Genomic DNA, 25522 nt, shown 5'->3' on the forward strand with positions numbered 1-25522 from the left:
TGCTTTATGTCTATAACATTGCATTTAACTGTCACAAAATCTAATGAGGTAGGAATTATTGTTTTACACATGAGAAAACTAAGGAATAAAGAGATTAAATAATGTATTATCCATGAACTAATAAATAATGAAGTTCAGATAAAAACCCAGATCTTATTGTCTCTAATTCATTTTGAAACCCTCTATTTGAATCTTTTAATTTCAATTAGTATTTGCACAGAAAGTGCAGTGTTTTTGAAGAACAAATGTTCCAGAACTGCCATTAATGTTTTAATAGCTTGTTAAATTTTAGTACCAACAGTAGAGAAATGATAGTTCTCCTGTTTCCTTTGGGCCAAATTGAAAATCAAGAGATAAAGGAATATGCCTGTGTTGTTAGTCTCTCTAGGATCCATTCCTTAATGCAGCCAGAACCACTCTACCTGATGCTCTAAGCCAGAATTTATCCCATAGGACTTTCTGGGTTGATGGAAATGTTCCATAGTTTGCACTGTCCAATACAATAGTCATTAGTCACATATGACTGTTGAAGATGTAAAGTGTGGTTAATGTGAGAAACTATTTTATCTTAATTAATTTAGATTTAAGTAGCACATACAGCTGCGGCTGCCATATTAGATAGTGAAGTCCTAAGTCAGAAGTTCTCAAACTTTAGCATGCATCAGAATCATGTTAAAATCAAGAATTTCAGGTTCAAAAGATCTGGGTTGGAGCCTGCAAATTTGCATTTTTAACAAGTTCCAGGGTAATGCTGATATTGTTGACACAAGGACTACACTTTGAGAAGGACCATTCTTACTAAGTGGGATTTTTTAAAAGATTTAACAAATACCAGCATGATTCCATTGAAGAATAGAGATTCCCCATGATTTACCTGGCTTATAGGCAGGAAAACAATTTTTAAAAAATACTTCATCCACACTGCCTAGTGCCCAGAAGAATAAGCTCCGGTGCCTTGATATTATTTTTCTCACCTTTTAAGCAAGTCAGACTTGAATCTTGGTTTATTCTTCGTTGATCGAAATATTAGAAAGGACAACTCATTCTAAAATAAAGTCAGGCTGACCTGTTCTCTTGACTGCAATAAAAATGTTTTCCATTCTGAGAATTATTTCAGGAAGTCATTTTAGCCCTGAGAACAACTTGTGGCTAAATTAAAATTTATTCCTAGTGCCCAAGACCATAGAATCTTCTACCATTTCCGTATCAGCCTGGCATGATACAGATAGATGGGTAGGTAGTTAGAGATCAGGGCCGTATGTTTACCTGGACAGTGCATGTGCTTATGGTCTTGGTATAATTGTTAATAGCGCATTCCCTTGTGTTAATCAGAAAGAAAATTTAGTTGATCTAAGCAAATTTCATAAAGCAGACAATCTCCACTCTCAAGAATACAGAGAACTGCAAAATAAGGGAAAAGAACTGCAAGCAGGAAACAAGTACTCGGGTTAAGTTGATTGGCTGGGGTGGCATATCTGACCTTATATAGAAAGATGAAGGACAAAGGAAATAAGTACAGAACCCAGAGCTGGCTTAGCAATTGAAGATTAGCTTACTTGGTATTGCGTTTCTGGTCAAGTGGAGGAACATAAAAGTTATCTAAGTTTCAGTTTGCTGGCATTGCACCACTGGCACAAGTGACTGTATCTTGGGAAATTTATTGCAACACTATTTACTTTCCTCTATAGCATCTTAGGCTTTGTTGGGATATTTCCTGAAGACTTCTTTCTTTTTGGGGGTGCTGCTCCTAACTTCGATATGGTGGGTACATCATCTTTTCTTCCTGCATAAAATATTTTGTTCTTTTTCCATAAATGTATAAAAATGACTTTGCATATCTAGGTTTCAGGAAGTTAATTTTGATTCTCCTTTCCAAGGTGGTCCTTGTTTACCTTTTAATAGTCACCTGTACTCATCTGTCAGTTTTTAGTTGGTATGATTTATTCCAGAAATGTCTCCAGAAAGTCAATTTCTTGTTTTCTACCCTAGATCTCTGTTCCCGTTCCTCTAGCCTGGTAGCCACCCTCTGGCTTCTGCTAGGCAATCTCTTTCCTCTGCTGGCTGGATTTCTTCTGTGTGCATGGCACTAGGAGTGGAAAAGTGAATTCTCAAGACATTCCTTTGTGTCATGTTCTTCCGAACAAAGCACAAAATCTGGGTGAGTGCCAGCCTGTACAGATGGCAGAAGTGATGTTCCTGACTTTGGCTTGGAAGTGTTGACCACAGTCGGACCTTGAAGCAGAACTTCACAGCAGTCACTCTTCAGCAGCAGCCCAACAGCCTCAGAGGTTGGAGGAGGAGAAGGAATTCTAAGTCACCATGTCTTTATCTGTCAAGATATATAACCTGCCTGAAGTTTGCCTTTGAAAATGGGATAATTGGTGAAATTTTCAGAGTGATTACATACCCCAGCATTTTCATTAACCTAAAATGTTGGGAAAGTTCATCAATACTGCAGCAACTTAAAAAACAGCTATTACAAGATTATAAGTTATGAATCCTATCCTCAAAAGTATAAATTGTCCTTTGACTTACAGATAGTAATTGAATTGGGTTTCTACATCACTGCTGTACCTATATTGAATTTAATAGTTGTGCATGATACACTTAAAACATTGTCCTCATTATTCTAAGAGGCTTTTTTTTTTATTATGTTTTGCTCATCTTATGATTTAACCATGCTTGCCTTTTTCAAACCAGCTATGTGACAGTTTACTACTGAACCATTATGTGTTGGTAGACCCTTCAGTGTATTCTCCAGTAGTTTAATAATGACTTGAAAAACTGTGGGAGCAGAGAGAGAAAAATACTCTGCCCTGTAAGAACATTGAAGACATGCAAACAGAAGAAAACATAATTGTATGTTTTTCAGATAATAATTATGACAACTGTAATCCAGCAAAAACAGAACTATTCCTTTTTGACAAATGAAGATAAATTATGGTACTACATAGGGAGATACGCAGTTACTTGCAAGTATGCTAAGAAATTGTTACAGAAGAATTTCTACTATCTGAAAATCATATATAAGAAGAAAAATATGAGTCAAAACAAGATGGTCTGAATTGTTTACTAATAGCAAAGTGCAGGTTGGGTGTAGGGCCTATTCAGTAGGGCTGCCTTTACCCACAACATAAAACTCAGTCGACAGAAGTCAGAAAATTGCCTGTCCTTTAAAAGGAAGTGATGTTCTTGATTCAGTGTGATTTCTGCCAAGTGCTCTGAATGTCAAAATGAAGAAGTTCAATGAAGCACAGGTAAATGGCAGTAGTAACTATGACTCTGGTAAGGTAGCCAAATGCCCTGTCATCTCATTAGTAACATTTATGAATGGATGAACAAGATTCCCATTGTCACTACCTACTATCCAGCGAAACCACAGACAAGGGACTGGATTTGGCAGGCAAAAACAAACAACGTAAAAGGAGATGATAATTTTTTGCTTCCTTCTTTTGACACTCCTCTTGTTACCACGTAGACTCTCATCCTCAGAAGCAATTCTGCTCTGGTACTAGAGCTTACCACTCCCTCTTAGTAATTCCAATTTGAAATTTATTAATGATTAGTAATGCCCAGTTCTCTATACAGCTAATGAAATCCTGCAGCATTATAAACATAATTCCTGGACAAGATTTTTTTCACTCATTCATTCATTCATTGGTTCTTTAACTCAGCATATAGTTATTGAGCGCTCCATTTAAGAGATTGTGTTAAGTGAGCAAGCAGTATAATTACTAAAAGGTAATTCCAACTGATTATTTGGTATTGGAGCCAAACTACCACCCCAGCATAGAGGAAAGCCGCTTTTTTCTAATGCATAAATTTTAAATATGTATTTGCATGCAGTTTTAAATTGGAGGTATTTGTAAAAAAAAGCTGGGAGTCTCGAGCATAGACAACTTCAGCTAAAGAGAAACTAATAGTAATGGTGTCAGGCCAGTGCTCAGTTTTCTGCCTTTGTCACACTTACTTTAAAAGTCAGAGAAAAGTGTAGAGTGTATTTTTAAAGAAAATCCTAAAACTCTAAATTTATATATCTATTGTGATGAATCATCCTGCAAAGTTGTATAAAGAATTTCACCAAAAATACAATGGATAATATATTTGAGATTCACAGTGGTAGGTTTGATTATATTTTGACTGTTGTGCAGTAATGCCATTTAGGTAGTATTGTTTCCGAGCATGGTGCTTTTTATACTTGAAATATATTTTTGCTTTATTTTTTATTGATATAATTATATTTGCACTAATGACTTTCTGAAGAAAATATTATAGATGACATTTTTTCTATATATATTTATTAAGCTTGGAATCTGATACCCTAGTGTTTTCTCTGCACAAATAAGGGATTTGATGAAGTACGAGGCTAAGAAATCCTGACTTTCTGAGGGTAACTAATGGCTCCTGTGTCTTCCTTCCTCTTCAACGAGTCTTGAGAGTGGTTGCTGATCACCGATTCTTCCTAGTGTACTCCTTGAAGACTTAGAAGGCCACTGAACCTGTAAGAAATATTAAGGGGAACATTTGAGTCACTTAGAATATGACCATGTTCTAAAAACAAACTTAAAATCTGAGATTTTAATGCAGAATTAGTAGGCTAGAATTCATCTTTGAACTGAAGAATTTGAAATGGCCTAAATGTTGGTATCCTGTGGCAGGATGCCCTTTATGTTAACAAAAGTGGTTCACTGAGAAGACTAGCAGGCTGCGGCCACTGGTGGAAGTGAGGTGGGAGGAGAAGGAGGAGTGGCTGATCTGGGGACAGACAGTAGAGTCTCTGACTCAAAAAGTGTGGAGTGCATATAAAAACTGACTAGACTACCTCAGTTTTCAGTTCAGATTTAGGTTCATTTTGATAGTATTAATGTCCCAGTTGTCAATAACAAATGAATTTGTTTCTCAGGTTTTCAAGAACAGAATTTACAGGAAGGCAGCAAAAGCCATGTAGGCAGACTTAAGCTGACAGCTTTAAAGAAACTGGCAAGCAGTTAGGGTAGTCTTAATGTAGACCCCTCTAATATTCTCCTGAAGAACGTCCTTTTCCCTTACTTACTTCTTAAGGATATTTATTTTTGTTAAGTCCAAATAGACATTCTTAAAATGTTATAAATTATGCTTGAAATTAGCTTCAGCCTAGTATGTTGGCTTAGAGTTTATCAATATTTGAAGATGAAACAAATTAATGAAGTTTAAGTGACTTTAGGAAGATATATAAATATACCTGAGTATTCTATAAAATTTAGTCAATATTCTCCTCAATATTATAGAAGACTTACTGAATGAGATGAACTGTAAAATGACTAGCTGCTTTCTCAGAGTCTTTCAACTCTAATATTCTATGACTAACACTCATCCAGACTCGGTAGGTCATTGCTGGCTCTGATTGCGTCCTGGAGTATGCCAGCTTGCACATCATGTTCATCACAGTGTCTTGTGCTCAGTGCCGTAGCGCTGTCCGTGTCCTTGGACATTGAGTGGTGAGAGAAGAGCCATCTCTGAGGGCATTTGAGCAGTCCTGGTAGAGGAGATGGACAGTGGTCAGTGACAGCCTCACAGACCCTTTTCACAGTGGGCACTAGTCATTCATGCCATGTCCTTGCAGCCCTGGCTGGAGGATGAATATATTTTAATAACGTCTGTGCTACTCATTCTGAAGAAAGAAATAACCTGAAAGGATGACTTTTTTTTTTTTTTAATACAGTCAGGATAGGGAAAGAAATGGTAAATTATTTTCTTTTATGTTTACATTTTTGATAAATGAAATAGAAGATTTGAGAACTAATCTTTATTTGTGTTATTGAACTTTACGTGTAATGTATTCCTTAGTAAAAAAAAACAAAAAACAAAAAACAAAAAAACAGAACTTAAATAAAAATGGAAACCAATCTGTATCTTGTCTTTACTTACCATCAATTTTTAAAAACTTGGATGAAGAACACAAGCCATGCGCACTATTTGGGGAAGATGAGGAGCTTATTGTGAAATAATTCAATTTCTACTTTAAATGGAGTAAATTATCCTACTTAGAGAATAGGGACAGATCTTATGTAAAGCTATAGTGAGTAGCCCTCCTCAAGTACTTATGTAGGAAAAGGAGCACATTAAAACAATTCAAGTCAAGCTTCTCTGGCTGCAGATTATTCCAGTTGCTTTTGTTTTATGCTGTGGACTATGAGTCTCCTTGCATGACCACCCTGGCACATACACATACCACACTCTGGAGTAGCAGCAAGTAGATTGTGGCTTTAGTCTTGGAGTGTGATTCTTCTTCATAACCTGAATGTAGTTTGAGAAAGGAGAATCTATCTCCTGAACATGCTTTCACCATGTGCACTTGGAGCCATTCCGTCCAGTGGCATAGACCCAAACATTTTATGAAGTTGATTTTTTTTTTAAGATTTTACTTATTTATTCATGAGAGACACAGAGAAAAAGAGAGAGGCAGAGACACAGGCAGAGGGAGAAGCAGGCCCCATGCAGGGAGCCTCACGAGGGGCTCAATCCCGGGTCTCCAGGATCAGGCCCTAGGCTGAAGGTGGCACTAAACCAGTGAGCCACCAGGGCTGCCCATATGAAGTTGATTAAACATAGCATGTGTGACCTGATTGTGGGAAATTTTAATAATATTTAGATTTTTTAAGCTTTAAATATCTCCTAAAAGCAACTAAAACTATATGTAATAAATTACTTCAAGTAGCTGAATTAAGCCAGTATTATTTGCATAGCATACTGAAGATAAAGCTGTCTCCATCTTATATATTATACTATTTACCTTTGGGTATGTTCATAAAATATAGCTTATTTCATAGGTTTTATTCATAGACATTAGTATCTTAGACTCAATGCCACTTTAACACTCAATGCCACTAATAGTTAATTTTTTCAATTTAGACAGAAACAGTGACTCAACAACTTTCTGACATTATCACATTTGGAAATACTCAAGTCACAGTATGTGAACACCCCCTGGCTTCCTCTCCCCAACCCCATTAGGTTTCATAGTGACATTTCAAGAGGGCTACAACCAACTTGGAAGAGATTTTCACATGCATTCACACATATGAATGTGTATATTTTGAAGATTTTGATTTATCTGCTTGAGGTCATGAAAATGTAATGTAAGCAAGATAACCACAAAGAATAGAATTTGCTCTATTGTCACATGTCTCAGCACAGTTTGACACCCCAAGCCCCAGAGTCTTAAATCTTTTTTTTTTTTAATTTTTTTTTTTTTATTTATTTATGATAGTCACACAGAGAGAGGAGAGAGGCTGAGACACAGGCAGAGGGAGAAGCAGGCTCCATGCACCGGGAGCCCGACGTGGGATTCGATCCCGGGTCTCCAGGATCGCGCCCTGGGCCAAACGCAGGCGCCAAACCGCTGCGCCACCCAGGGATCCCCCCAGAGTCTTAAATCTTAAACAGGTTATGCCACTATTCTAAAATGATTTAGGGACACCCTGAGTGGTTCAGTTGGTTAAGCATCTAACTTTTTTTTTTTTTTTTTAAGTAGGCTTCATGCTGGGCATGGAGAGCTCAAACTCACAACCCTGAGGTCAAGACCTGTGCTGAAATCAAGAGTCGGATGCTGAACCAACTGAACCACCCAGGTGCCCCAAGCATCTGATTGTTGATCTCAGCTCAGATCTTAATCTCAGGCTCATGAGGCCCAGCTTGGAGCCACCTTTAAAAAAATAAATAAAATGATTTGGTTAGTTGTGAAATTGTATGCTTGCTATGAAGTAAATAAAATCTGTAAAATCTGCATTTCTTATCATAGGTTTGACAAAGGAGTGAAGAAGGAGCCAGTAAGTGCTATATAGATGCTAAATAACCTTTAGGGATAAGTATCTTCACAGTGGAAAGAAAAATGAAGAAATGAAATGTCTGAGGCAGGTCAGTGCTCAGACTGAGGTAAGTTAGTGGCTTTGCCACATTAGGATCTTGCCCCAGAACCTCTGTATCAGCACTATGCACCATTCTGAATTTCCACAGATGGGGGATTTTCTCCATTTTTGTCTAATTTATCCTCTCACTCCACCCAAGCATATGGACCATGCCTCCTGCTTCCTCATCATCAATTTAAAACATTCCATTTTCTCAAGTATATGTACATATCTCTTTGGTGGCATCATTGCCTGGGAGCGGTAGTGAGGGGTCCCATCCATGCATCATTTCTTAAAGACTGAGACTGAGGGAGCCAGCAGCCCTCACTAATTTACTAACCTGGTGGAAACCAGAAACTCCTATGCCCCTTCAGTCTGTTCCTGCTATTTTATGATTTCCATGCCACTATTCAGTTTCCAGATCAGGAATGACAGTGTCTGGTGTGGCTGCCCATGCACCGTGGCCCAGGAGGCATAGTAATGAGAATGAGCAGACTGGAATCCACTGAGCTGAGGAACACGGTGGGTCAACTCCAGGGAGGGTAGGTAAGCGAAAGGCATAGATGCAGAAGTCATTTAGTCCAGAGGCAGAAACAGTGAAGGTGAATCTATAGGGGAAAAAGAAGTCCTGGAATTAGTGAAAGATTAGGGAAACAGGACAAGAGAAACGAGTAAATGCAGACTGAGCAGACTGCATTGTGTTGGATGGGAAGGGGCTGCCTTTTATCTGGACTCCCAGGGGTACGTGCACTGAGAGTGCCTTCTGATGCACAGTGGAGAAACTGAATCTAGTGGTAGAACATTGAAATACCATTTGTTGGGTACTTGCATTTAGCACCAACTGTGTCAGGCAGGCACTTACTGGGCCTTCCCGTGGTCCACAAGAAACCAACAGACATGGTCTTTGTCCTGGAGCCAGTGAAGGATGGCGACAACTGAACAAGCATTTACAGGGAAGTATAGGCTTGAAGTTGGTAAGATAAAATGTAAAGCATGGGAGACAGGGAGAGAGCAAGGCTGAAGATACAGGAGACTGAGATAGCAGTAAAGTCAGGCTCTGAGAAGATAGGAACTAGGAGCAGGGCAGCCCGCGTGGCTCAGCGGTTTAGCACCTGCCGTCAGCCCAGGGCGTGATCCTGGAGGCCCAGGATCGAGTCCCACATGGGCTCCCTGCAGGGAGCCTGCTTCTCCCTCTGCCTGTGTCTCTGCCTCTCTCCCGGTATCTCTCATGAATAAATAAAGTCTTAAAAAAAAAGAAAAACTGAGAGCAGCCCATAAGGTATATCGTCCACTGTAAGATGGGACATGGAGGGAAGCAGGAGCACATGTTTAGGTCTGGAGGCTGGAAGCTAGGTCCCTGGCTCTAGAAAGGAAGTCCTCGTCCGCCGTGAATGGGGTTTGAGATTTGAAGAATACTGAAGGCTTAAGCTTTTGCAAAGAGTTTGGGTAGTGACTGTTCTGGGTCCCTGTTTCCTGGAAGACAGTCTGTGCCTTTTCAGTCCATAGAATCAAATCTTTTATTTCACATAATTTTTTTTTAATTTCATCTTTTTATTTACTGTTTTCAGTTTTCCTCTTTTAGGAATATTACGTATTGTCTTCAATTATTATCACTTTTTCTCTACTCCTTAATTTTTTATTTCCTTGTCCTTTTCTCATTTCTGCCCACTGTCTTTTTTAAGGTGTTGTCAACAGCATCTCTTGTCCCTATGCTCCTTTCATTTTTGTTCTCTTTTCTGTGGTTTTACTTTTCTGTTTCCTGAGCCAAAGCTGCCTTCAGTATCCACAAAGCTTAAGATAAGACACTGGACCTCTGGGTATGACTGCAGCTGCCTCTAAGGACTTGGGTCTCCATAATCTCGGTTGCTAAAAAAAAAAAAAAAATCTCGGTTGCTAATAGCTGCAGCAGCAGAAAGATGGGCGCTGCTTCAGGTCTGCTTCTAAAATACTGTGAGTGCATCCAACTGGCAGATCCTAATTTACATACAGAATCCTAACTGCAGGGGAGTGTCAGAAATCTAGTTTAAAGCTTTATATACTCTGTACACAGAGGGATGCAGGAATGGAGATTGAGAGAGCTAACTCAGTATCTACCACAATCTTGTGTTGCAAACACTTTTTTTACAACTTTATTGTTTGTTAGATGAGAGTTTTAGCTCTTTAAATAATTTCCCCTATGGTTTTTGTCTTCGGTGTTATGCTTAGAAAAACTTCCTTACCCTTATTACATGGATTTTTTTTCCACTTTAAAAGATTGTTTAGATTTTTTATTTGGAGAATTACTGACCACAAATAATAAAAATAATTTGGGGTACGTGGGTGGCTCAGTTGGCTAATCATCTGCCTTCAGCTCAGGTCATGATTTCAGGGTCCTGGGCTCAAGCCCTGCATTGGGCTCCCTGCTTGGCTGGGGAGCCTACTTCTCCCTCTACCTCTACTCCTCCCCAACCTCATGTGTGCTCATGCACACACACATACATGCTCTCTCTCTCTCTCTCTCTCTCTCTAACAAATATTTTTTTAAATAATAGAAATAATTTATAGTTTTCACTCTTTAAAATATTATGTAGAGAAAGAAGTAAATGTGCTCCTCCTTCTTCTGGGCCCTTCATTTCTATCCCTCCAGAGGTACCTAAAGGTCCCCAGTTTGGTACATATCCTTTGTTAAATAACAAAATTCAGGGAGAACCTGGCTGGCTCAGTTAGTGGAGCATGTGACTTGATCTCAGGGTTGTGAGTTCAGGCCTCATGTTGGGTGTAGAGATTACTTTAAAAAAAAAAATCTAAAAACAAAATTCAACTGAGTAAATTTGAAGCTCTCATTGGCTTTATTCAAAGATTCATAAATCAGGCAACATCCCCTCTAACAAATAGGAGCTCCAAGAAGCTGTGCAAAATGGAAGGATTTCGTAGGGAGAAGGGGGTGGAAAGGAAGTTTCTAGCAAAGAGTGGATTGAGGCAAAGTCACAATGCTTTGAGGAAAGATGGGAGTCTCTCAGATGGATTACCTCACTAGTGCTGACCAGGTAATTCAGATTGACTAGTTGGTTATAGTCCTGAGAGAAGTTGAAACTTCAGTTAGGTTAGGTTGGTATTGCTGTTGTGAGACTTAGCACAAATTACCTCATTTTGGGCCTGTTGTTTCTTTTCTAACACTTTTCAAATTTGACTATTATATATATGCATAAATGTACACTAGGTATGTAACTTTAAAAATAAAAGTGGTATCCCTCTACTCCCTCTACCCAAAACAGTAATTGCTTACTGGTTCAACACAGTAATCTTTCCAGGTCTTTAAACTTAGGTTTACCTTATAGTTTATAATAATTTTGGTACTCATTATGAATGTGGCATCATTTATTTAATCACCTATATTTTATTCTGGTTCTTTTCTTTTTTTTTTTTTATTTATTCTGGTTCTTTTAAGTTTTATATTTTGTTCTTTAATATGGTAGGAATTTTTTTTTTTTTTTTTTTTTTTTTTTAGAGAGAGAGAGAGAATGTGCATTGGGGAGTAAGGGGAACAGGCAGAGAGGGAGAGAGAATCTTAATCAGGCTCCATGCCCAGCATGGAGCCCAGTGTGGGGCATGATCTCACAACCCTGAGATCGTGACCTGAGCCAGAATCAAGAATCAGACTCTTTTTTTTTTTTTTTAAACTTTTATTTATTTATGATAGACACACAGTGAGAGAGAGAGAGAGGCAGAGACACAGGCAGAGGGAGAAGCAGGCTCCATGCACCGGGAGCCCGACGTGGGATTCGATCCCGGGTCTCCAGGACCGCGCCCTGGGCCAAAGGCAGGCGCCAAACCGCTGCGCCACCCAGGGATCCCCCAAGAATCAGACTCTTAACTGACTGAGCCATTCAGGTGCCCCAACAGGAATTAATTTTGACATTTGGCCTGAGGGAAGGATTCTAACTTAGTTTTTTTTCCAAGTACAATTCTAATGTCATTTTTTAAAAAGATTTTATTTATTTCTTTATTTATGAGAGACCGAGAGAGAGGCAAGACAGAAACATAGGCAGAGGAAGAAGCAGGTTCCCTGCAGGGAGCCGGATGTGGGATTCGATCCCAGGACCCTAGGATCATGACCTGAGCCAAAGGCAGATGCTCAACCACTGAGCCATCCAGGCGTCCCTACTGTCATTTATTGAACTCTTTCTACTCTAAAGAGGAATAGATTTTTGAAGGGTCATGGAAGATACTTCCCTGGAAAAGAAAGCAAAATGGCCCAATGTGCAAAAGAATTCAAGCATAAAAATCCAAAATTCACCCCTTCCCAGAAATTATTCCACTTCCTTCCCAGGTTCATATATGCCTTTCTCATCATTAGAAAGCAGCATGGCTTTGAGATTGGCCTAATCCTATAGGTCTGCATGCTTCAGCTCTGCCTTGGCACCCTTTGGTAGTGGTTACACTAGATTAAAGGGCTGACCCTGCGAATTATCCACTGTTATGTACTGGGTGATTCTTCAGGCATACTCTGAATGCCCTAGCTGGCTTCCCCTCCCAGCATATTTGGGAAACAGAGACAAACAAAGGAAACCTGAAAAAGAAAGACAATTTGAACCTGCTATCCACCAGTGCAGAGATTATGTGAAGTAGTGTAATATGTGAATTTTTTGGTAGTTAACATAAGGTGTGTTAAAAAGAAAACCACAGACCCAAAATGGTGCCTCTTGAGCTAGGCCAAGTCACCAAACTAGAGTTTAATACCTAACCTAAGTTCAATTCCAACCTCCCCAGGAAAAGTTTTAACTAGTCAGTTGGGAATTTTCCAAAAAGCACCAATGAGGTCATCTGTTGTCTCTACCTTCTCCATCCCCCAAAAGGAAGATGAAGTCATCTGCATGGTAAGACCTCCTGCCCTTCTCCATCCGAGAAGGTGATCTTGCCTAAAACAGTCCTTCCTTATCTTTTGCTAATAATTTTCCTTCTCATGAACTCCCCTCTAGTTGTTAGATGGGACGCTGCCAGATTCATGAATTGCTTAAGAAAGCCAATTAGATCTTCAAATTTACTCATTTGAGTTTTGTCTTTTAACAAGTGGTAAATAAGAGCAAAGGCTTTGGTAGCAGAGAGATCTGGCTTTAAGACCGAGTAAGTTTTTTGTGACTTGGAGTCCTTCTGTATATATATTGTAGCTCAAGGAGTGCCTGAGTGGCTCAGTCGGTTAGGTGTCCAGCTCTTGATTTTGGCTCAGGTCACAATTTCAGGGTTGTGAGATGGAGCCCTTTGTGGGGTCATGCACTGGGTGTGGAGCCTACTTAAGATTCTGTCTCCCTTGGGATGCTTGGATGGCTCAACGGTTGAGTGTCTGCCTTCCGCTCAGGTCCTAATCCCGGGATCCTGGATCAAGTCCCACATCAGACTCCTTGCAGGGGGCCTGCTTCTCCCTCTGTCTATATCTCTGCCTCTCTCTCTCTCTCTCTCTCTCACTCTCTGTCTTTCATGAATAAATAAATAAATAAAATCTTTTAAAAATAAAAAGATTCTCTCTTTCCCTCTTCTTCTGTCCCCCTCCTAAAAAAAAAAAAAAAAAATGGTAGCTCAAAAAATTTATCTTTCTCTCAATGGAGTTAATAGCCTCTATTCTAAAGTAGGGAAAATGTTCATTAAATATTTATCAAAATTGTTACAAGAAGCAGGAACCACTTTTTAACACTGAGAGTGGTTTAATATAGGAATGAGGTGTTTACATTATACTTGGAAGAGCTGGAGAAGGGGGCTTTGTGTTAGTACTGTAAGAATGTCTTCTAGAACAACCTGGAGAACTTGGCTCCATCAGAGCTGCTGTCTCTTTCGCAAGGAAGGGAAGGTAGAGAATCAGGAAACTGCTCCTACGACTACAGCAACTTTGTCCTTCCTGCCAGGCACAATGGTAGAGCGCTGCTTAACAACACCCCACGTCTCCATGATAAATTTCTTGCAGAGGGGATCCCTGGGTGGCGCAGCGGTTTGGCGCCTGCCTTTGGCCCAGGGCGCGATCCTGGAGACCCGGGATCGAATCCCACGTCGGGCTCCCGGTGCATGGAGCCTGCTTCTTCCTCTGCCTATGTCTCCGCCTCTCTCTCTCTCTCTCTCTGTGACTGTCATAAATAAATAAAAATTAAAAAAAATTTTCTTGCAGAAAATTAGCCAGGCATCCAAAGTGATCTCTTCCTTCCCAGCCCTATAGGAGTGATTCTAGATGATGAATCTAATCCATATGCACAACTTCACTATAAGACTATCAATCACAAAAGGAACTCAGGTCAAAACAATAGAAAAGAGCTTTCCATCCTGTAACCAAATTCAAACTGTGGGGGTTTTGTGCATTCAGAAATATGTATGTAAATATTGCCTACATTTGTAAATAAGGGCATAGTGGTCAATAAATACTTGGAAGCATTATTATCTTTTTTTAGAGGGCAGGAAGGGGCAAAGAGAGAAGGAAAGAATCTTTTTTTTTTTTTAGAAGGAAAGAATCTTAAGCAGTCTCCACATCCAGCATGGACTTGATCTCATGACCCTGAGATCGTGACCTGAGTTGAAATCAAGAGTCTGATGTTTAACTAACTGAGTCACCCAGGCGCCTCTAGGAGCATTATTACAACAGGGGCAGGGAGCAGGCCCTTACTCCACTCTATCAGCCCACACTTTCCAAATTGAAGTCTGTCTCAAGTCTCAGCCCAGGCATCACATGTTGCAGAAAGCCTTCCCTGGCCTGTTGGCCTCCTTACTGTAGTGTAGGATGGAGGCTTCTCCTTCTCTGTTCTCATGCTGGATGGCCATCATATATTTGATAGTTTGTGTTCCTCCTTATGCTGTGAACAACACTGAATAACACTGTTATTTTTATTCCCAGCATATGGAGAGGTGGTTAATAAACATAAAATAGAAAATTCTTCTTTATTCCTATGATTGTTAAAAGGGAAGCTTTGTTTTTGTTTTTGTTTTTTTTCCTCCCAACTATGGTCCCTGGCAGACGTAGAACCAGTAGGTCCCAGCTCTCCATAGTGTTCTGCACCCCCCAGGCATCATGGAAACACATCATAAATATTTTGCAGGTGGCAAAACCTCTCCTCAGTATGATTGCCATAAAAATGGAAAAGTGACTAGAGAGTACATTAAGTTTTCCATTAAGTGAGTCTCCTCTCTAAATTGGCTGAGAGCCCAGGCTGAATTTCATAGCTAAGCCAAACACTCCCACCAAGAGACACAACTGTGGTCCTCAACCTATCCAGAGACTCTGTTCCCATTAGGACTTCTGTCCTCTGGAAGTGTTTATCCTTTTTGAATACAAAGTATTCAGCCAGAAGGCTACTTTGCACACTACCCTGCACTACCACCACCCCCAAACTATGTGAAGTAGTAATGAAATCATACCATAGCTCTCCAGGAAAGGGGAAAGAATCACTGGATCCCTGAAGAATACATTGGCAAAAATGTGTCCCAACAGAAGACAGCATTGGGTATCTATGAATCCAGCCCCCAGGGTCTCAGTATTCTAGAACCCACCCTGGAAGAAAAGGTAAATAGAAGAAAAAAACAGGAGAGTGAAGAAATAGAAGACATGACATGGTTCTTTCAAAATTAAGTCAAACAAAGGAATATGGGTAAGAATTTCAGTGGATTCTTCTCAGGAGAGAAGTGGGTAGAGTGATGGCTTTGCTAAAAAACTTTGGTGGTTTCAGGAAGTACTCAAAAGCATTTTAGTCTTAGAGTCACACTTTTCCCCTGCAAAAGAAAATTATTCCCTCCCAAATATAAAAATAAAGAGCACATTATGATAATTTAAACAAAGGAAAGAGGAACATCCAGCTGACTCAGTAAGCAGAGCATGGGACTCTTAATCTCAGGGTCATGAGTTCAAGCCCAACATTGGGGCAGCCCCGGTGGCGCAGCGGTTTGGCGCCGTCTGCAGCCCGGGGTTTGATCCTGGGGACCCTGGATCGAGTCCCATGTCAGGCTCCCTGTGTGGAGCCTGCTTCTCCCTCTGCCTGTGCCTCTGCCCCCCTCTCTCTCTGTGTCTCTATGAATGGATAAATAAAATCTTTAAAAACAACAACAACAGCATTGGGTATGGAGCCTACTTTAAAAAAAAGGAGGGAAAGAATAAAGAAAACAAAAACTTTGCCACTCAGAAAACTCACATTTAATTTGCCAAACATCCCTTCAGTTATTGTTCTAAATCTACACACTTATATCCGTACATATATACACACAACTTTCCACAATGGGTCATGGGATCCTATTTTTTATCAACTACTTTTAATTTTTATTTTGTTGTGTTTAATACTTTTGCTCAGAAAAGTCACATCAGAGTAGTTTAAAAGTTTTATTACATTTGATAAAAAGTAAATGCTAATTTTTCCAAATGTATATGATTTGATTTCTTTCATTACTAAAATTCATATACAATTTATACATACATATACTGGAAATTCATCTTATAAGTTAAAATATAACAAAAGACATTTTCAAGTAAAATTTCTGTTGATAGTATAGATTTAAAAGTATGTCTACGGGATCCCTGGGTGGCGCAGCGGTTTAGCGCCTGCCTTTGGCCCAGGGCGCGATCCTGGAGACCCGGGATCGAATCCCACGTCAGGCTCCTGGTGCGTGGGGCCTGCTTCTCCCTCTGCATATGTCTCTGCCTCTCTCTCTCTCTCTCTCTCTCTCTGTGTGTGTGACTATCATAAATAAATAAATTAAATAAATCTTTAAAAAAATAAAATAAAATAAAAAAATAAAAGTATGTCTACTATTCATAAAATGTATAGAAATGAGATAGCATTTGCAGAATATCCTTAGGAAATAAATAGACTGATCTTAGGTGGTCACAAATGGACCCAAGATTTCACAAAAATTTGAGCCTAACATTGATATTTCCTTAAAAAAAATACAGTGAATATCTCCTCCTTGAACAGAGGTATTTATCCATTTTTAACAAAACTATCACATTCCCTCCTAGACAGATATGATTTGTTGCCATTATAATAATGTTGTAGTGAGATAACATTATTTTCCTGGTTACACTGTACCCAACATGGGAAGAAATGCTTTCCAAGTTAATTAAAGGCAATATAACCAACCTATGCACTTTAAAGAATATTGCAACATCACATTTTATTACAGTTCATTCAAATTCTAATAATGCAACAGTAGATGGAGAGGAGAGAAAGACATTTCTAGTCAACCAACGTGATATAATTGCTATCATATTACTTCAGAAGTAGATTTTTTTTAAGTTTATTATTTAGTGATATCTACATCCACCATGGGGCTTGAACCCATGACACTGTTATCAAGAGTCACAAACTCTTCCAACTGAGCCAGCCAGGTGCACCGGTGGTATTTCTGACTGTATTTCAAATGACAAACAGGTGAGACATTCTGCCTTGCATAACCAAATACATTTGGAAATTTCACTTTTCTATGCCAAAGGGACAATATATTTCCTAATCAAGTAAAACAAGACATTGCCTCAACTAGGGATCTGAGTATTTATTTTTTTTCTAGAAATGAAGTACAACAGACATACATACACAGTTTTACTTTTTATTTATTTTAAGATTTTATTTATTTATTCATAAGAAACAGAGAGAGAGAGAGGCAGAGACATAGGCAGAGGGAGAAGCAGGGTCCATGCAGGGAGCCTGATGTGGGACTCGATCCCAGGACTCCAGTATCACACTCCGAGCCTAAGGCAGACGCTCAATCGCTGAGCCACCCAGGCATCCCACATACACAGTTTTATATAATAGAGGCATGATATCCTATTTTTATCATCTTTGTCCTTCATTAAATAGATCATGGACATGTTTTCTTGATAGTGTACATAATGAACATTGTAATTTTTAATGGCTGCATTGTGTTCCATTGTACCTCAATAGCATAATTTATTTCACCAATTCCTTATTGATGTGTTGATGTATTGTTATTTAGTTTGTTTCTACTGGGAACATCCTGTACATGTATGTTCTTTTTAATTCTTCTCTAATTTCCTGGTTGACCCATTCATCTTTTAGTAGGTTGCTCTTTAACCTCCATGTGTTTGAGTTTCTTCCAAATTTCTTCTTGTGATTGAGTTCTAGTTTCAAAGCATTGTGGTCTGAAAATATGCAGGGGACAATCCCAATCTTTTGGTATTGGTTGAGACCTGATTTATGACCCAGTGTGTGGTCTATTCTGGAGAAAGTTCAACATGCACTTGAGAAGAATGTGTATTAGGTTGCATTTGGATGGAAAGTTCTATATATATCTGTGAAATCTATTTGGTCGAGTATATCATTTAAGGACCTGTTTTTTTTGGTGATATTCTGCTTAGAATATCTGTCATTTGCTGAAAGTGCTGTGTTGAAGTCTCCTACTAGTAGTGTATTATTATCTAAGTATGTCTTTACTTTGGTTATTAATTGATTGATACACTTGGCAGCTTCCACATTAGGAGCATAAATATTCATGATTGTTAGGCCTTCTTCTGGGATAGACCCTTTAAGTATGATATAGTGTCCCTCTTCATCTCTTACTACAGTCTTTGGGATAAACTAATTTATCTGACATGAAGATTGCTACCCCAGCTTTCTTTTAAGGACCATTTGAATAGTAAATGGTTTTCCACCCTATCATTTTCAGGCTGGAAGTGTCCTTAGGTCTAAAATGAGTCTCTTGTAGACAGCAAATAGTTGGGTATTGCTTTTTTTATCCAGTCCAATACCCTGCATCTTTTGATGGGATCATTTAGCCCATTCACATTCAGAATAACTACTGAAAGATATTAATTTAGTGTCATCCTATTACCTATTCAGTTCCTGTTTTTGTGGATTGTTTCTTTGGGTTTCCTCTTTCTTTTACAGGGTCTTCCTTAATATTTCTTGCAGAGCCAGTTTGGTGATTACATATTTTTTCTGCCTATCCTGGAAGCTCTTTCTCTCTCCTTCTATTCTGAATGACAGCCTTGCTGGATAAAGTATTCTTGGCTGCATGTTCTTCATTTAGTACATTGAATATATCATGCCAGCCCTCTCTGGCCTGCCAGGTCTCTGTGGAGAGGCCTGTTGTTAATCTGATATTTCTCCCCATATAAGTTAAGAATCTCTTGTCTCGAGTTGCTTTAAGAATTTTCTCTTTGTCTTTGAAATTTGCAAGTTTCACTATTAAATGTTGAGGTGTTGAATGGTTTTTATTGATGGGCGGGGGGCGACGTCCTCTCTATCTCATGGATCTGAATGCCTGTTTCCTTCTCCAGATTTGGGAAGTTCTCAGCTATTATTTGTTCAAACATACTTTGTGGTCCTTTCTCTCTCAGTCTCTTCTGAAGCCCCAATTAGACGTATATTCTTCCTTCTCAAGCTATCATTCATTTCCCTAAGCCTTTCCTTAGGGGCTATTGTTTTTATCTTTTTTCCTCAGCTTCCTTTCTTACCATCAACTTATCTTCCTTCTATGTCACTCACTCTCTCTTCCACCTGATTTACCCTAGCAGTTAGAACACCCAATTTGGATTGCATCTCATTTGTTTTTAATTGCAACCTGATTAGATCCCAATTCTGCAGTAATAAAGTCTCTAGAGTCCTTTATGCTTTTTTCCAGAGCCAACAGTAACTTTAAAGTTGTTTTTCTGAATTGAATTTCTGACATTGTATTGAAATCCAAATTCTGTAACTCTGTGGCAGAGAGTATTGTTTCTGGTTCTTTCTTTTGTGGTTAATTCTTCCTTCTAGTCATTTTGTCCAGTGCAGAGTGGCTGTATGAGTGAGCTGAGTCAAAAATATCAACCATGACCTAAGTAAAATAGACCCTAGATGATTCCAAAGAAGTCAGAGACCAGAAAATAAAAGAAAAAGAAGAACAGAACAAAATAAAACAAAAGGACCACTACAGTGAAAAACAAAATTTAAAACAAAGTCATAAAAATAAAAAGCCAAGGGATCCCTGGATGGCACAGTGGTTTAGCGCCTGCCTTTGGCCCAGGGCGCGATCCTGGAGACCCGGGATCGAATCCCACGTCGGGCTCCTGGTGCATGGAGCCTGCTTCTCCCTGCCTATGTCTCTGTCTCTCTCTCTCTCTCTCTCTGTGACTATCATAAATAAATAAAAATTTAAAAAACAAAAATAAAAAATAAAAAATAAATAAAAAGCCAAAAACAAAAGAACAATAAAAAAGAAAAAAAGTAAAGAGAATAAAAGGTGGAGGGATGTTGGTGGTGAGGAAGTAGTAGTGGAGAGACAATGTAGTCTACCTGAGGGGTCCTAGAAGGTGATCCTCTTGGTTCTGAGTGTATTTTGTTTTGTATGTTAGAAGATGCTCAATCCCAAATTTATATAAGCCAGCAATACTTATATAAAGCTCCAACATTGACCACAAAAACATAAAGATAGGAGGGGGGCAGAATGGGAAAGAAGAGAGAATATAATCTCACAGAATGAACCAACACAGTGTTCCACTTGGTTCTGGGTGTATGTTGGTCGTGTGTTAGTAGCTACTAACTTCCACCATTGTAAAACAAAACAAGGCAGAAAAAAACAAAACACAAATAACCGTATCTTGTATATATACCAAAATTAAATTGAATATGTTGAAGGGAACCCAGAAGTGAAAAATATATCTAAGACATGCAATTGTAGGAATATGAAAGTCAAAAGGGGAAAAAAAATGAGTTGGTAAAATATCGTAGTTAAGGTGGAAAAAGAAAAAATATTGGAAATTTTTAGTCTGATATAAAAACGAGTCCTGGGATCCCTGGGTGGCGCAGAGGTTTGGCGCCTGCCTTTGGCCCAGGGCCCGATCCTGGAGACCCGGGATCGAATCCCACGTCGGGCTCCCGGTGTATGGAGCCTGCTTCTCCCTCTGCCTGTGTCTCTGCCTCTCTCTCTCTCTCTCTCTCTCTCTCTGTGACTATCATAAATAAATAAAAAAAATTTTTTTAAAAAGGAATTAAAAAAAAAACAAAAAACGAGTCCTAATGGAAAAAGAAAAAAGAACAAGAAAAAGGACCCTCTAGTTCTATATACTATTTTCCCTCAGTCCTGGAGCTTTCCAGTGCTGCTTGTTCAGTAAACTTGCTCTTCCCCTGTCCTTCCAGCCATTCTTCTGGGGAGGGGCCTGCTGTGCTGGTTCTCAGGTGTCTGTGCCTGGTCGGAGATGCCCCACCCCTGCCAGGTGCTGGGCTCATTGGGGGCTGTTTATCCTGTGAGTCCTCTGTTCCGTGGCGGCCTCACCTCTCCCAGGCACAGAGTGAAACAAAGAGGAAAAACACAAATGGTGGCCAGATTTCCAGCTCTGGAGTCAGCTCCCCACAAGTGCCTAACCGCAGTCTCCCAGTCTGCTATGGCCTGGATGCTCCTGGGGTCAGGCCTGGGTACACTGACCTGCACAGCTTGGGGGACGCCCAGCGGCAGGAGGGTTCTGACTGTCCTGTGCCCTCCCTGCTTGTCTGTCCCGGGGAATGCAGGATCATCAGTTGTGTCTGCCTGGGTGCCTTGGGATCCGGGGCCCTGTGCCACTTGACCCACGCTCCTGGGGGGCCGCCTCTCCCAACAGGGAACAGAGTACAGCCACCTCTGCCCGTTGCCAGCCTCTGGGGTAAAGGCAGCTCCGGAGCCAGCCGGCCTGACCGACCGGCTTCTCCCCGGTGCCCCGAGGGCTGCGGTGTCCCAGCCCTTTACCGAGATCAGCGGCAGTGTGCCATGAGCTCTACTCCAGGTGCCCTCCCCTTATAGTGACTCCGAGAATCTGGAGGCGTCCCTGCCCCTCCTGTGATCCTGCCTGATTTCCCTGCTAAGCACTTTTCCCGCTGGGAAAACTCTGGCACAGATTTTTAAAGTTCCCACTTCTCCAGGGCTGGGCTTTCCTGTCTGCCCCACTTTAGCCTGGCTCCTCGCAGGGCCTCTCCCCCACTTGATTCTTTTTTATTTTTTATTTTTCGCCTTCCTACCTTGTTAGAAGCAAAAACTTCTCTCTAGCATTCCAGCTGGTCTCTCTTTAAATCTCAGGTCAAATTCGTAGTTGTTCAGTTTTGAAAGTTACCTAGGTAAGTTTGTGGGGCCAGATGAGTTGAGGACCCCAGCTCTTCTGCCATCTTGCCTCCCCCCCATATTTCTTCTTTTGACATGCATATTCAATTTTGACCATTTTTCCATTAGAAGTGTTTTCCTTTTTTTTACTGACTTGCAAGTAAGTAAGTGCGTTATGCATATTAGGACTAGGAACCCTTTGCCTATCATTGACATCTGCCTTTAGAGATTTCCTCTTCTGAGAGCTCCTCAGCCCTGACCCCATCACCCCAATACCCCCCTTGCTTTATGTTCTGTACCCCCTTGGGGCTTTCTCCCCTGTGCCACAGTCTTCTATCACAGTGATTTCAAAGCAGGGGGTTTGAGCAGTTCCTTAAAAGTCTTCCCTTGCTCCTCATTTATGCACCATAGAGAAGAATGTGGAAAATCAGAGTAAATTTGAGGTAAGATGAGTAATTTCCACTTCTCCTTCTCCTCACTCCCCAACCTCACATTTCCTGGCTTTCCAGACCAGCCTTTCCTTTTACCTCTCACGTGGAAGTGTCCCTTTTCAGAAATGTAATCAAAACAGAGACAAGTACGTTGACTTAGCCCTGAACTGTTAGTGTTGGGTAGGTGGCAGGATACAGGGAGGAGACTTCGCTTCACTTCCCATCACTGGCAAGTACCCTCATCTGAAGAAGGAAGATGATTTACCAATCTCATAGGTTTGTGAAAGGAAGAAAGGATTGACTGAGATAATATATGTGAAACAGCAGAGTGTCTGGCATATGGCAGCTATTATTGTCACTATTGTGTTATTCTTACTATGATGATGATGGTGTTGGTGATGGTTCTCACCGTCTCTCCAGGCCATTGTAGATGAGACATGCAAAAGCAAAAACAGCATGAGTAATGAAGCTCATTACTTCATTTTGAAGAATCAAAAATGATGCACCTGCACCCGCACTTGTAGCCCCTCAATTTGGGGATTTTGTTTTCCGGGGTGTACTTTTAAGTAGGATATAGGATGAGTACATGAGACATGATCAGACACTCCCAGAATACCCCCTTTTAGATGACAAGATTCTATTCATCATCCCTATGGCTCATGATGCCCTACTGTTCTCCTTCACCCAGTCCCTCTGGGATGACTCTCTGAGGCAGTTAACCCCTTTGCTTTCCTAACCTTCGTATATTTGTACTTCTCGTACCTCTGTGTAGTTTTCTTTGGGTTTTGCTTTTCTCTGTGCATTCTGTCTTTTGTGCATTATGCTCCCTGCATGTCCTCCTCCATCCCTCCTCCGTTTTCTTTCCTCTCTTATCCTCTCTTCTTGCACATCTTCCATGCAGGATCTTGTCCCCTTGTGATCCTGTGACCTTCTCTTCTGCACATCTGTGGTGGATGTTGCCTCCATCGGTGCATCTGTTGTAATGTCCAGCTTCTCAGAGGTCACACTGGACACCAGCGTGTGACACCAGAGTTCTCAAAAATTCTCTGGTTAGAAGGGAGGCAGACGCCACTGTTAGGGAAGGACAGGGATAGTACACACATAGCCCAAAATTATACAGCCAAGAACAGACTGAAGGAACACCACCCCTCGGAGTCACCATCCCAGTCTCCTCACTGTGAAGGCAGAGAATACACTGTCCCATCAGCCCCTCCATTGTCACTCCCTCCCCTTGTCTACTTTCAATCTCATGGTCCCCCATTTCATTCTACTCCAGTGGGTCTTAAAGTGCTGCACTCATTAGAAGTGCACATTCTTGGGTCCCACCCAGACCTACTGAATCAGAAACTGCAGGGGTAGGTGGGGCCTTGCAATCTGCATCCTGACAAAATCCTCTGAGTGATGCTGTGGCCAATTCAAGTTTGCCAACCTCTGCCCTAAACGCTCTTGTGCTTTTTACCAGCATCCACCTGGTAAAATGCTAACTCTGGAGGAACCCAATTATCTAGGCCTTACCTGCACCTGGGCAGCTGAACCCTGCAGGAGAAAAGCACTCAGCTGGGTATTAATTGATGTCATTATAAACTCAGTCACTATCCTCAACGGGATTCTTCCCAGCAATCTTCTTTCTCTAGTCACTTACTCTTCCACCCTTAGCGTTGCCAGAATTAGTGAACAAAAAACAAAACAAAACAGAAAGCCAGAATCCCAGTCAAATGTGAATTAACAGAGAAACATATACTAAAAAATTGCTGTTTCTCTGAAATTCACATTTGACTGAGCATCTCATATTTTTATTTTTATTTTATTTATTTATTTTTTAAGATTTTATTTATTTATTCATGACAGACACAGAGAAAGAGAGAGAGGCAGAGACACAGGCACACGGAGAAGCAGGGTCCATGCAGGGAGCCTGATGTGGGACTCGATCCTGGGTCTCCAGGATCACACCCCGGGCCGAAGGTGGCGCCAAACCGCTGGGCCATCAGGGCTGCCCTATTTTTATTTTTTAAAGATTTTATTTATTAAAGACACATGTCATTCATGAAAGATACACAGAGAAAGAGGCAGAGACACAGGCAGAGGGAGAAGCAGCTCCATGCCAGGACTCTGATATGGGATTTGATCCCGGGTCTCCAGGATCTTGCCCTGAGCCAAAGACAGGCACTAAACCACTGAGCCACCCAGGGATCCCGCATCTCATATTTTTATTTGCTAACTCTGACAATGCTAACTCAGAGGTATATACAGTCAGTAGGCAGGCAGTGGGGAAGAGAAGCTGGATCTAAGGTGGGAGAGAGCAAGCTCATTTTGGAGCCAAAAGATGAAACTGCAACAGCCCTTGTTGGCTCTGCCCTTGATGGTATGGATGTCCTGCAGAAGCTGGGACCCTTCATCAGAGTGCTAAACACACCTGGCCCAGAAGCCAGAGATGCTGGAGGAGGATACCAGGGAAGCTGGAGCCGTTGTAGGCCTAGGCCTAGCTGCTTCCTCACAGCAGCAAGGTGAGCCAACAAATAAAGGACAATGTGTGTAAGCTACAGAATGGCCGTTCCTTCACGTCTGCCCTCATTCTCAAGAATCTGCCACAAGAATCTTTCATGGATCATCCTAACTGGAAACACACATGGAAGGGAATTTTGGGAAAGTACTCAATGTAAGCCAAGTGACACGTTGTAATCTATCACACTCATCCTCCATTTTAAAAAGAGGTTCAAGGAACAGCTGGCAGTGGGGATCCCTGAGTGACTCAGTGGTTTAACGCCTGCCTTTGGCCCAGGGCGCGATCCTGGAGTCCCAGGATCAAATCCCCTATCAGGGTCCTCGCATGGAGCCTGCTTCTCCCTCCTCCTGTGTCTCTGCCTCTCTCTCTCTCTATGTCTATCATAAATAATAAATAATTTTTTTTTAAAAAGGAACACCTGGCGGGCTCAGTCTGTAGAGCATGTGACTCTTGATCTCAGGGTCATGAGTTTGAGCCCCACATTGGGTGTAGAGATTGCTTATAAATAAAATATTTTTTAAAAAATATTTTATTTTTAGGGATCCCTGGGTGGCGCAGCGGTTTAGCGCCTGCCTTTGGCCCAGGGCGCGATCCTGGAGACCCGGGATCGAATCCCACGTCAGGCTCCCAGTGCATGGAGCCTGCTTCTCCCTCTGCCTGTGTCTCTGCCTCTCTCTCTCTCTCTGTGACTATCATAA

General features: G+C 40.8%; 1 protein-coding gene and 1 long non-coding RNA gene across 3 annotated transcripts in view; one reads left to right on the forward strand and one right to left on the reverse strand.

The window, feature by feature from the left end:
* The window catches only part of LMLN (leishmanolysin like peptidase), a 91584-nt gene extending 81797 nt beyond the window's left edge, over positions 1-9787 (forward strand). The window contains exon 17 of one of the 2 annotated variants that reach the window (XM_072811814.1): positions 7781-9787. In XM_072811814.1, the coding sequence (XP_072667915.1) occupies positions 7781-7797 (17 nt within the window). In that variant the 3' untranslated portion in view covers positions 7798-9787. Of the gene's footprint in view, positions 1-1989; positions 5892-7780 lie in introns of those variants that run through there. The other variant, XM_072811812.1, reaches the window with a different exon arrangement.
* The window catches only part of LOC140624877 (uncharacterized), a 49837-nt gene continuing 32553 nt past the window's right edge, over positions 8239-25522 (reverse strand). The window contains exon 3 of the long non-coding RNA XR_012024317.1: positions 8239-8494. This is a non-coding gene — a long non-coding RNA (uncharacterized lncRNA). The remainder of the gene's footprint in view (positions 8495-25522) is intronic.

This window comes from Canis lupus, chromosome 35 (assembly GCF_048164855.1).
Source record: "Canis lupus baileyi chromosome 35, mCanLup2.hap1, whole genome shotgun sequence".
NCBI classification, from domain to species: Eukaryota; Metazoa; Chordata; class Mammalia; order Carnivora; family Canidae; genus Canis; species Canis lupus.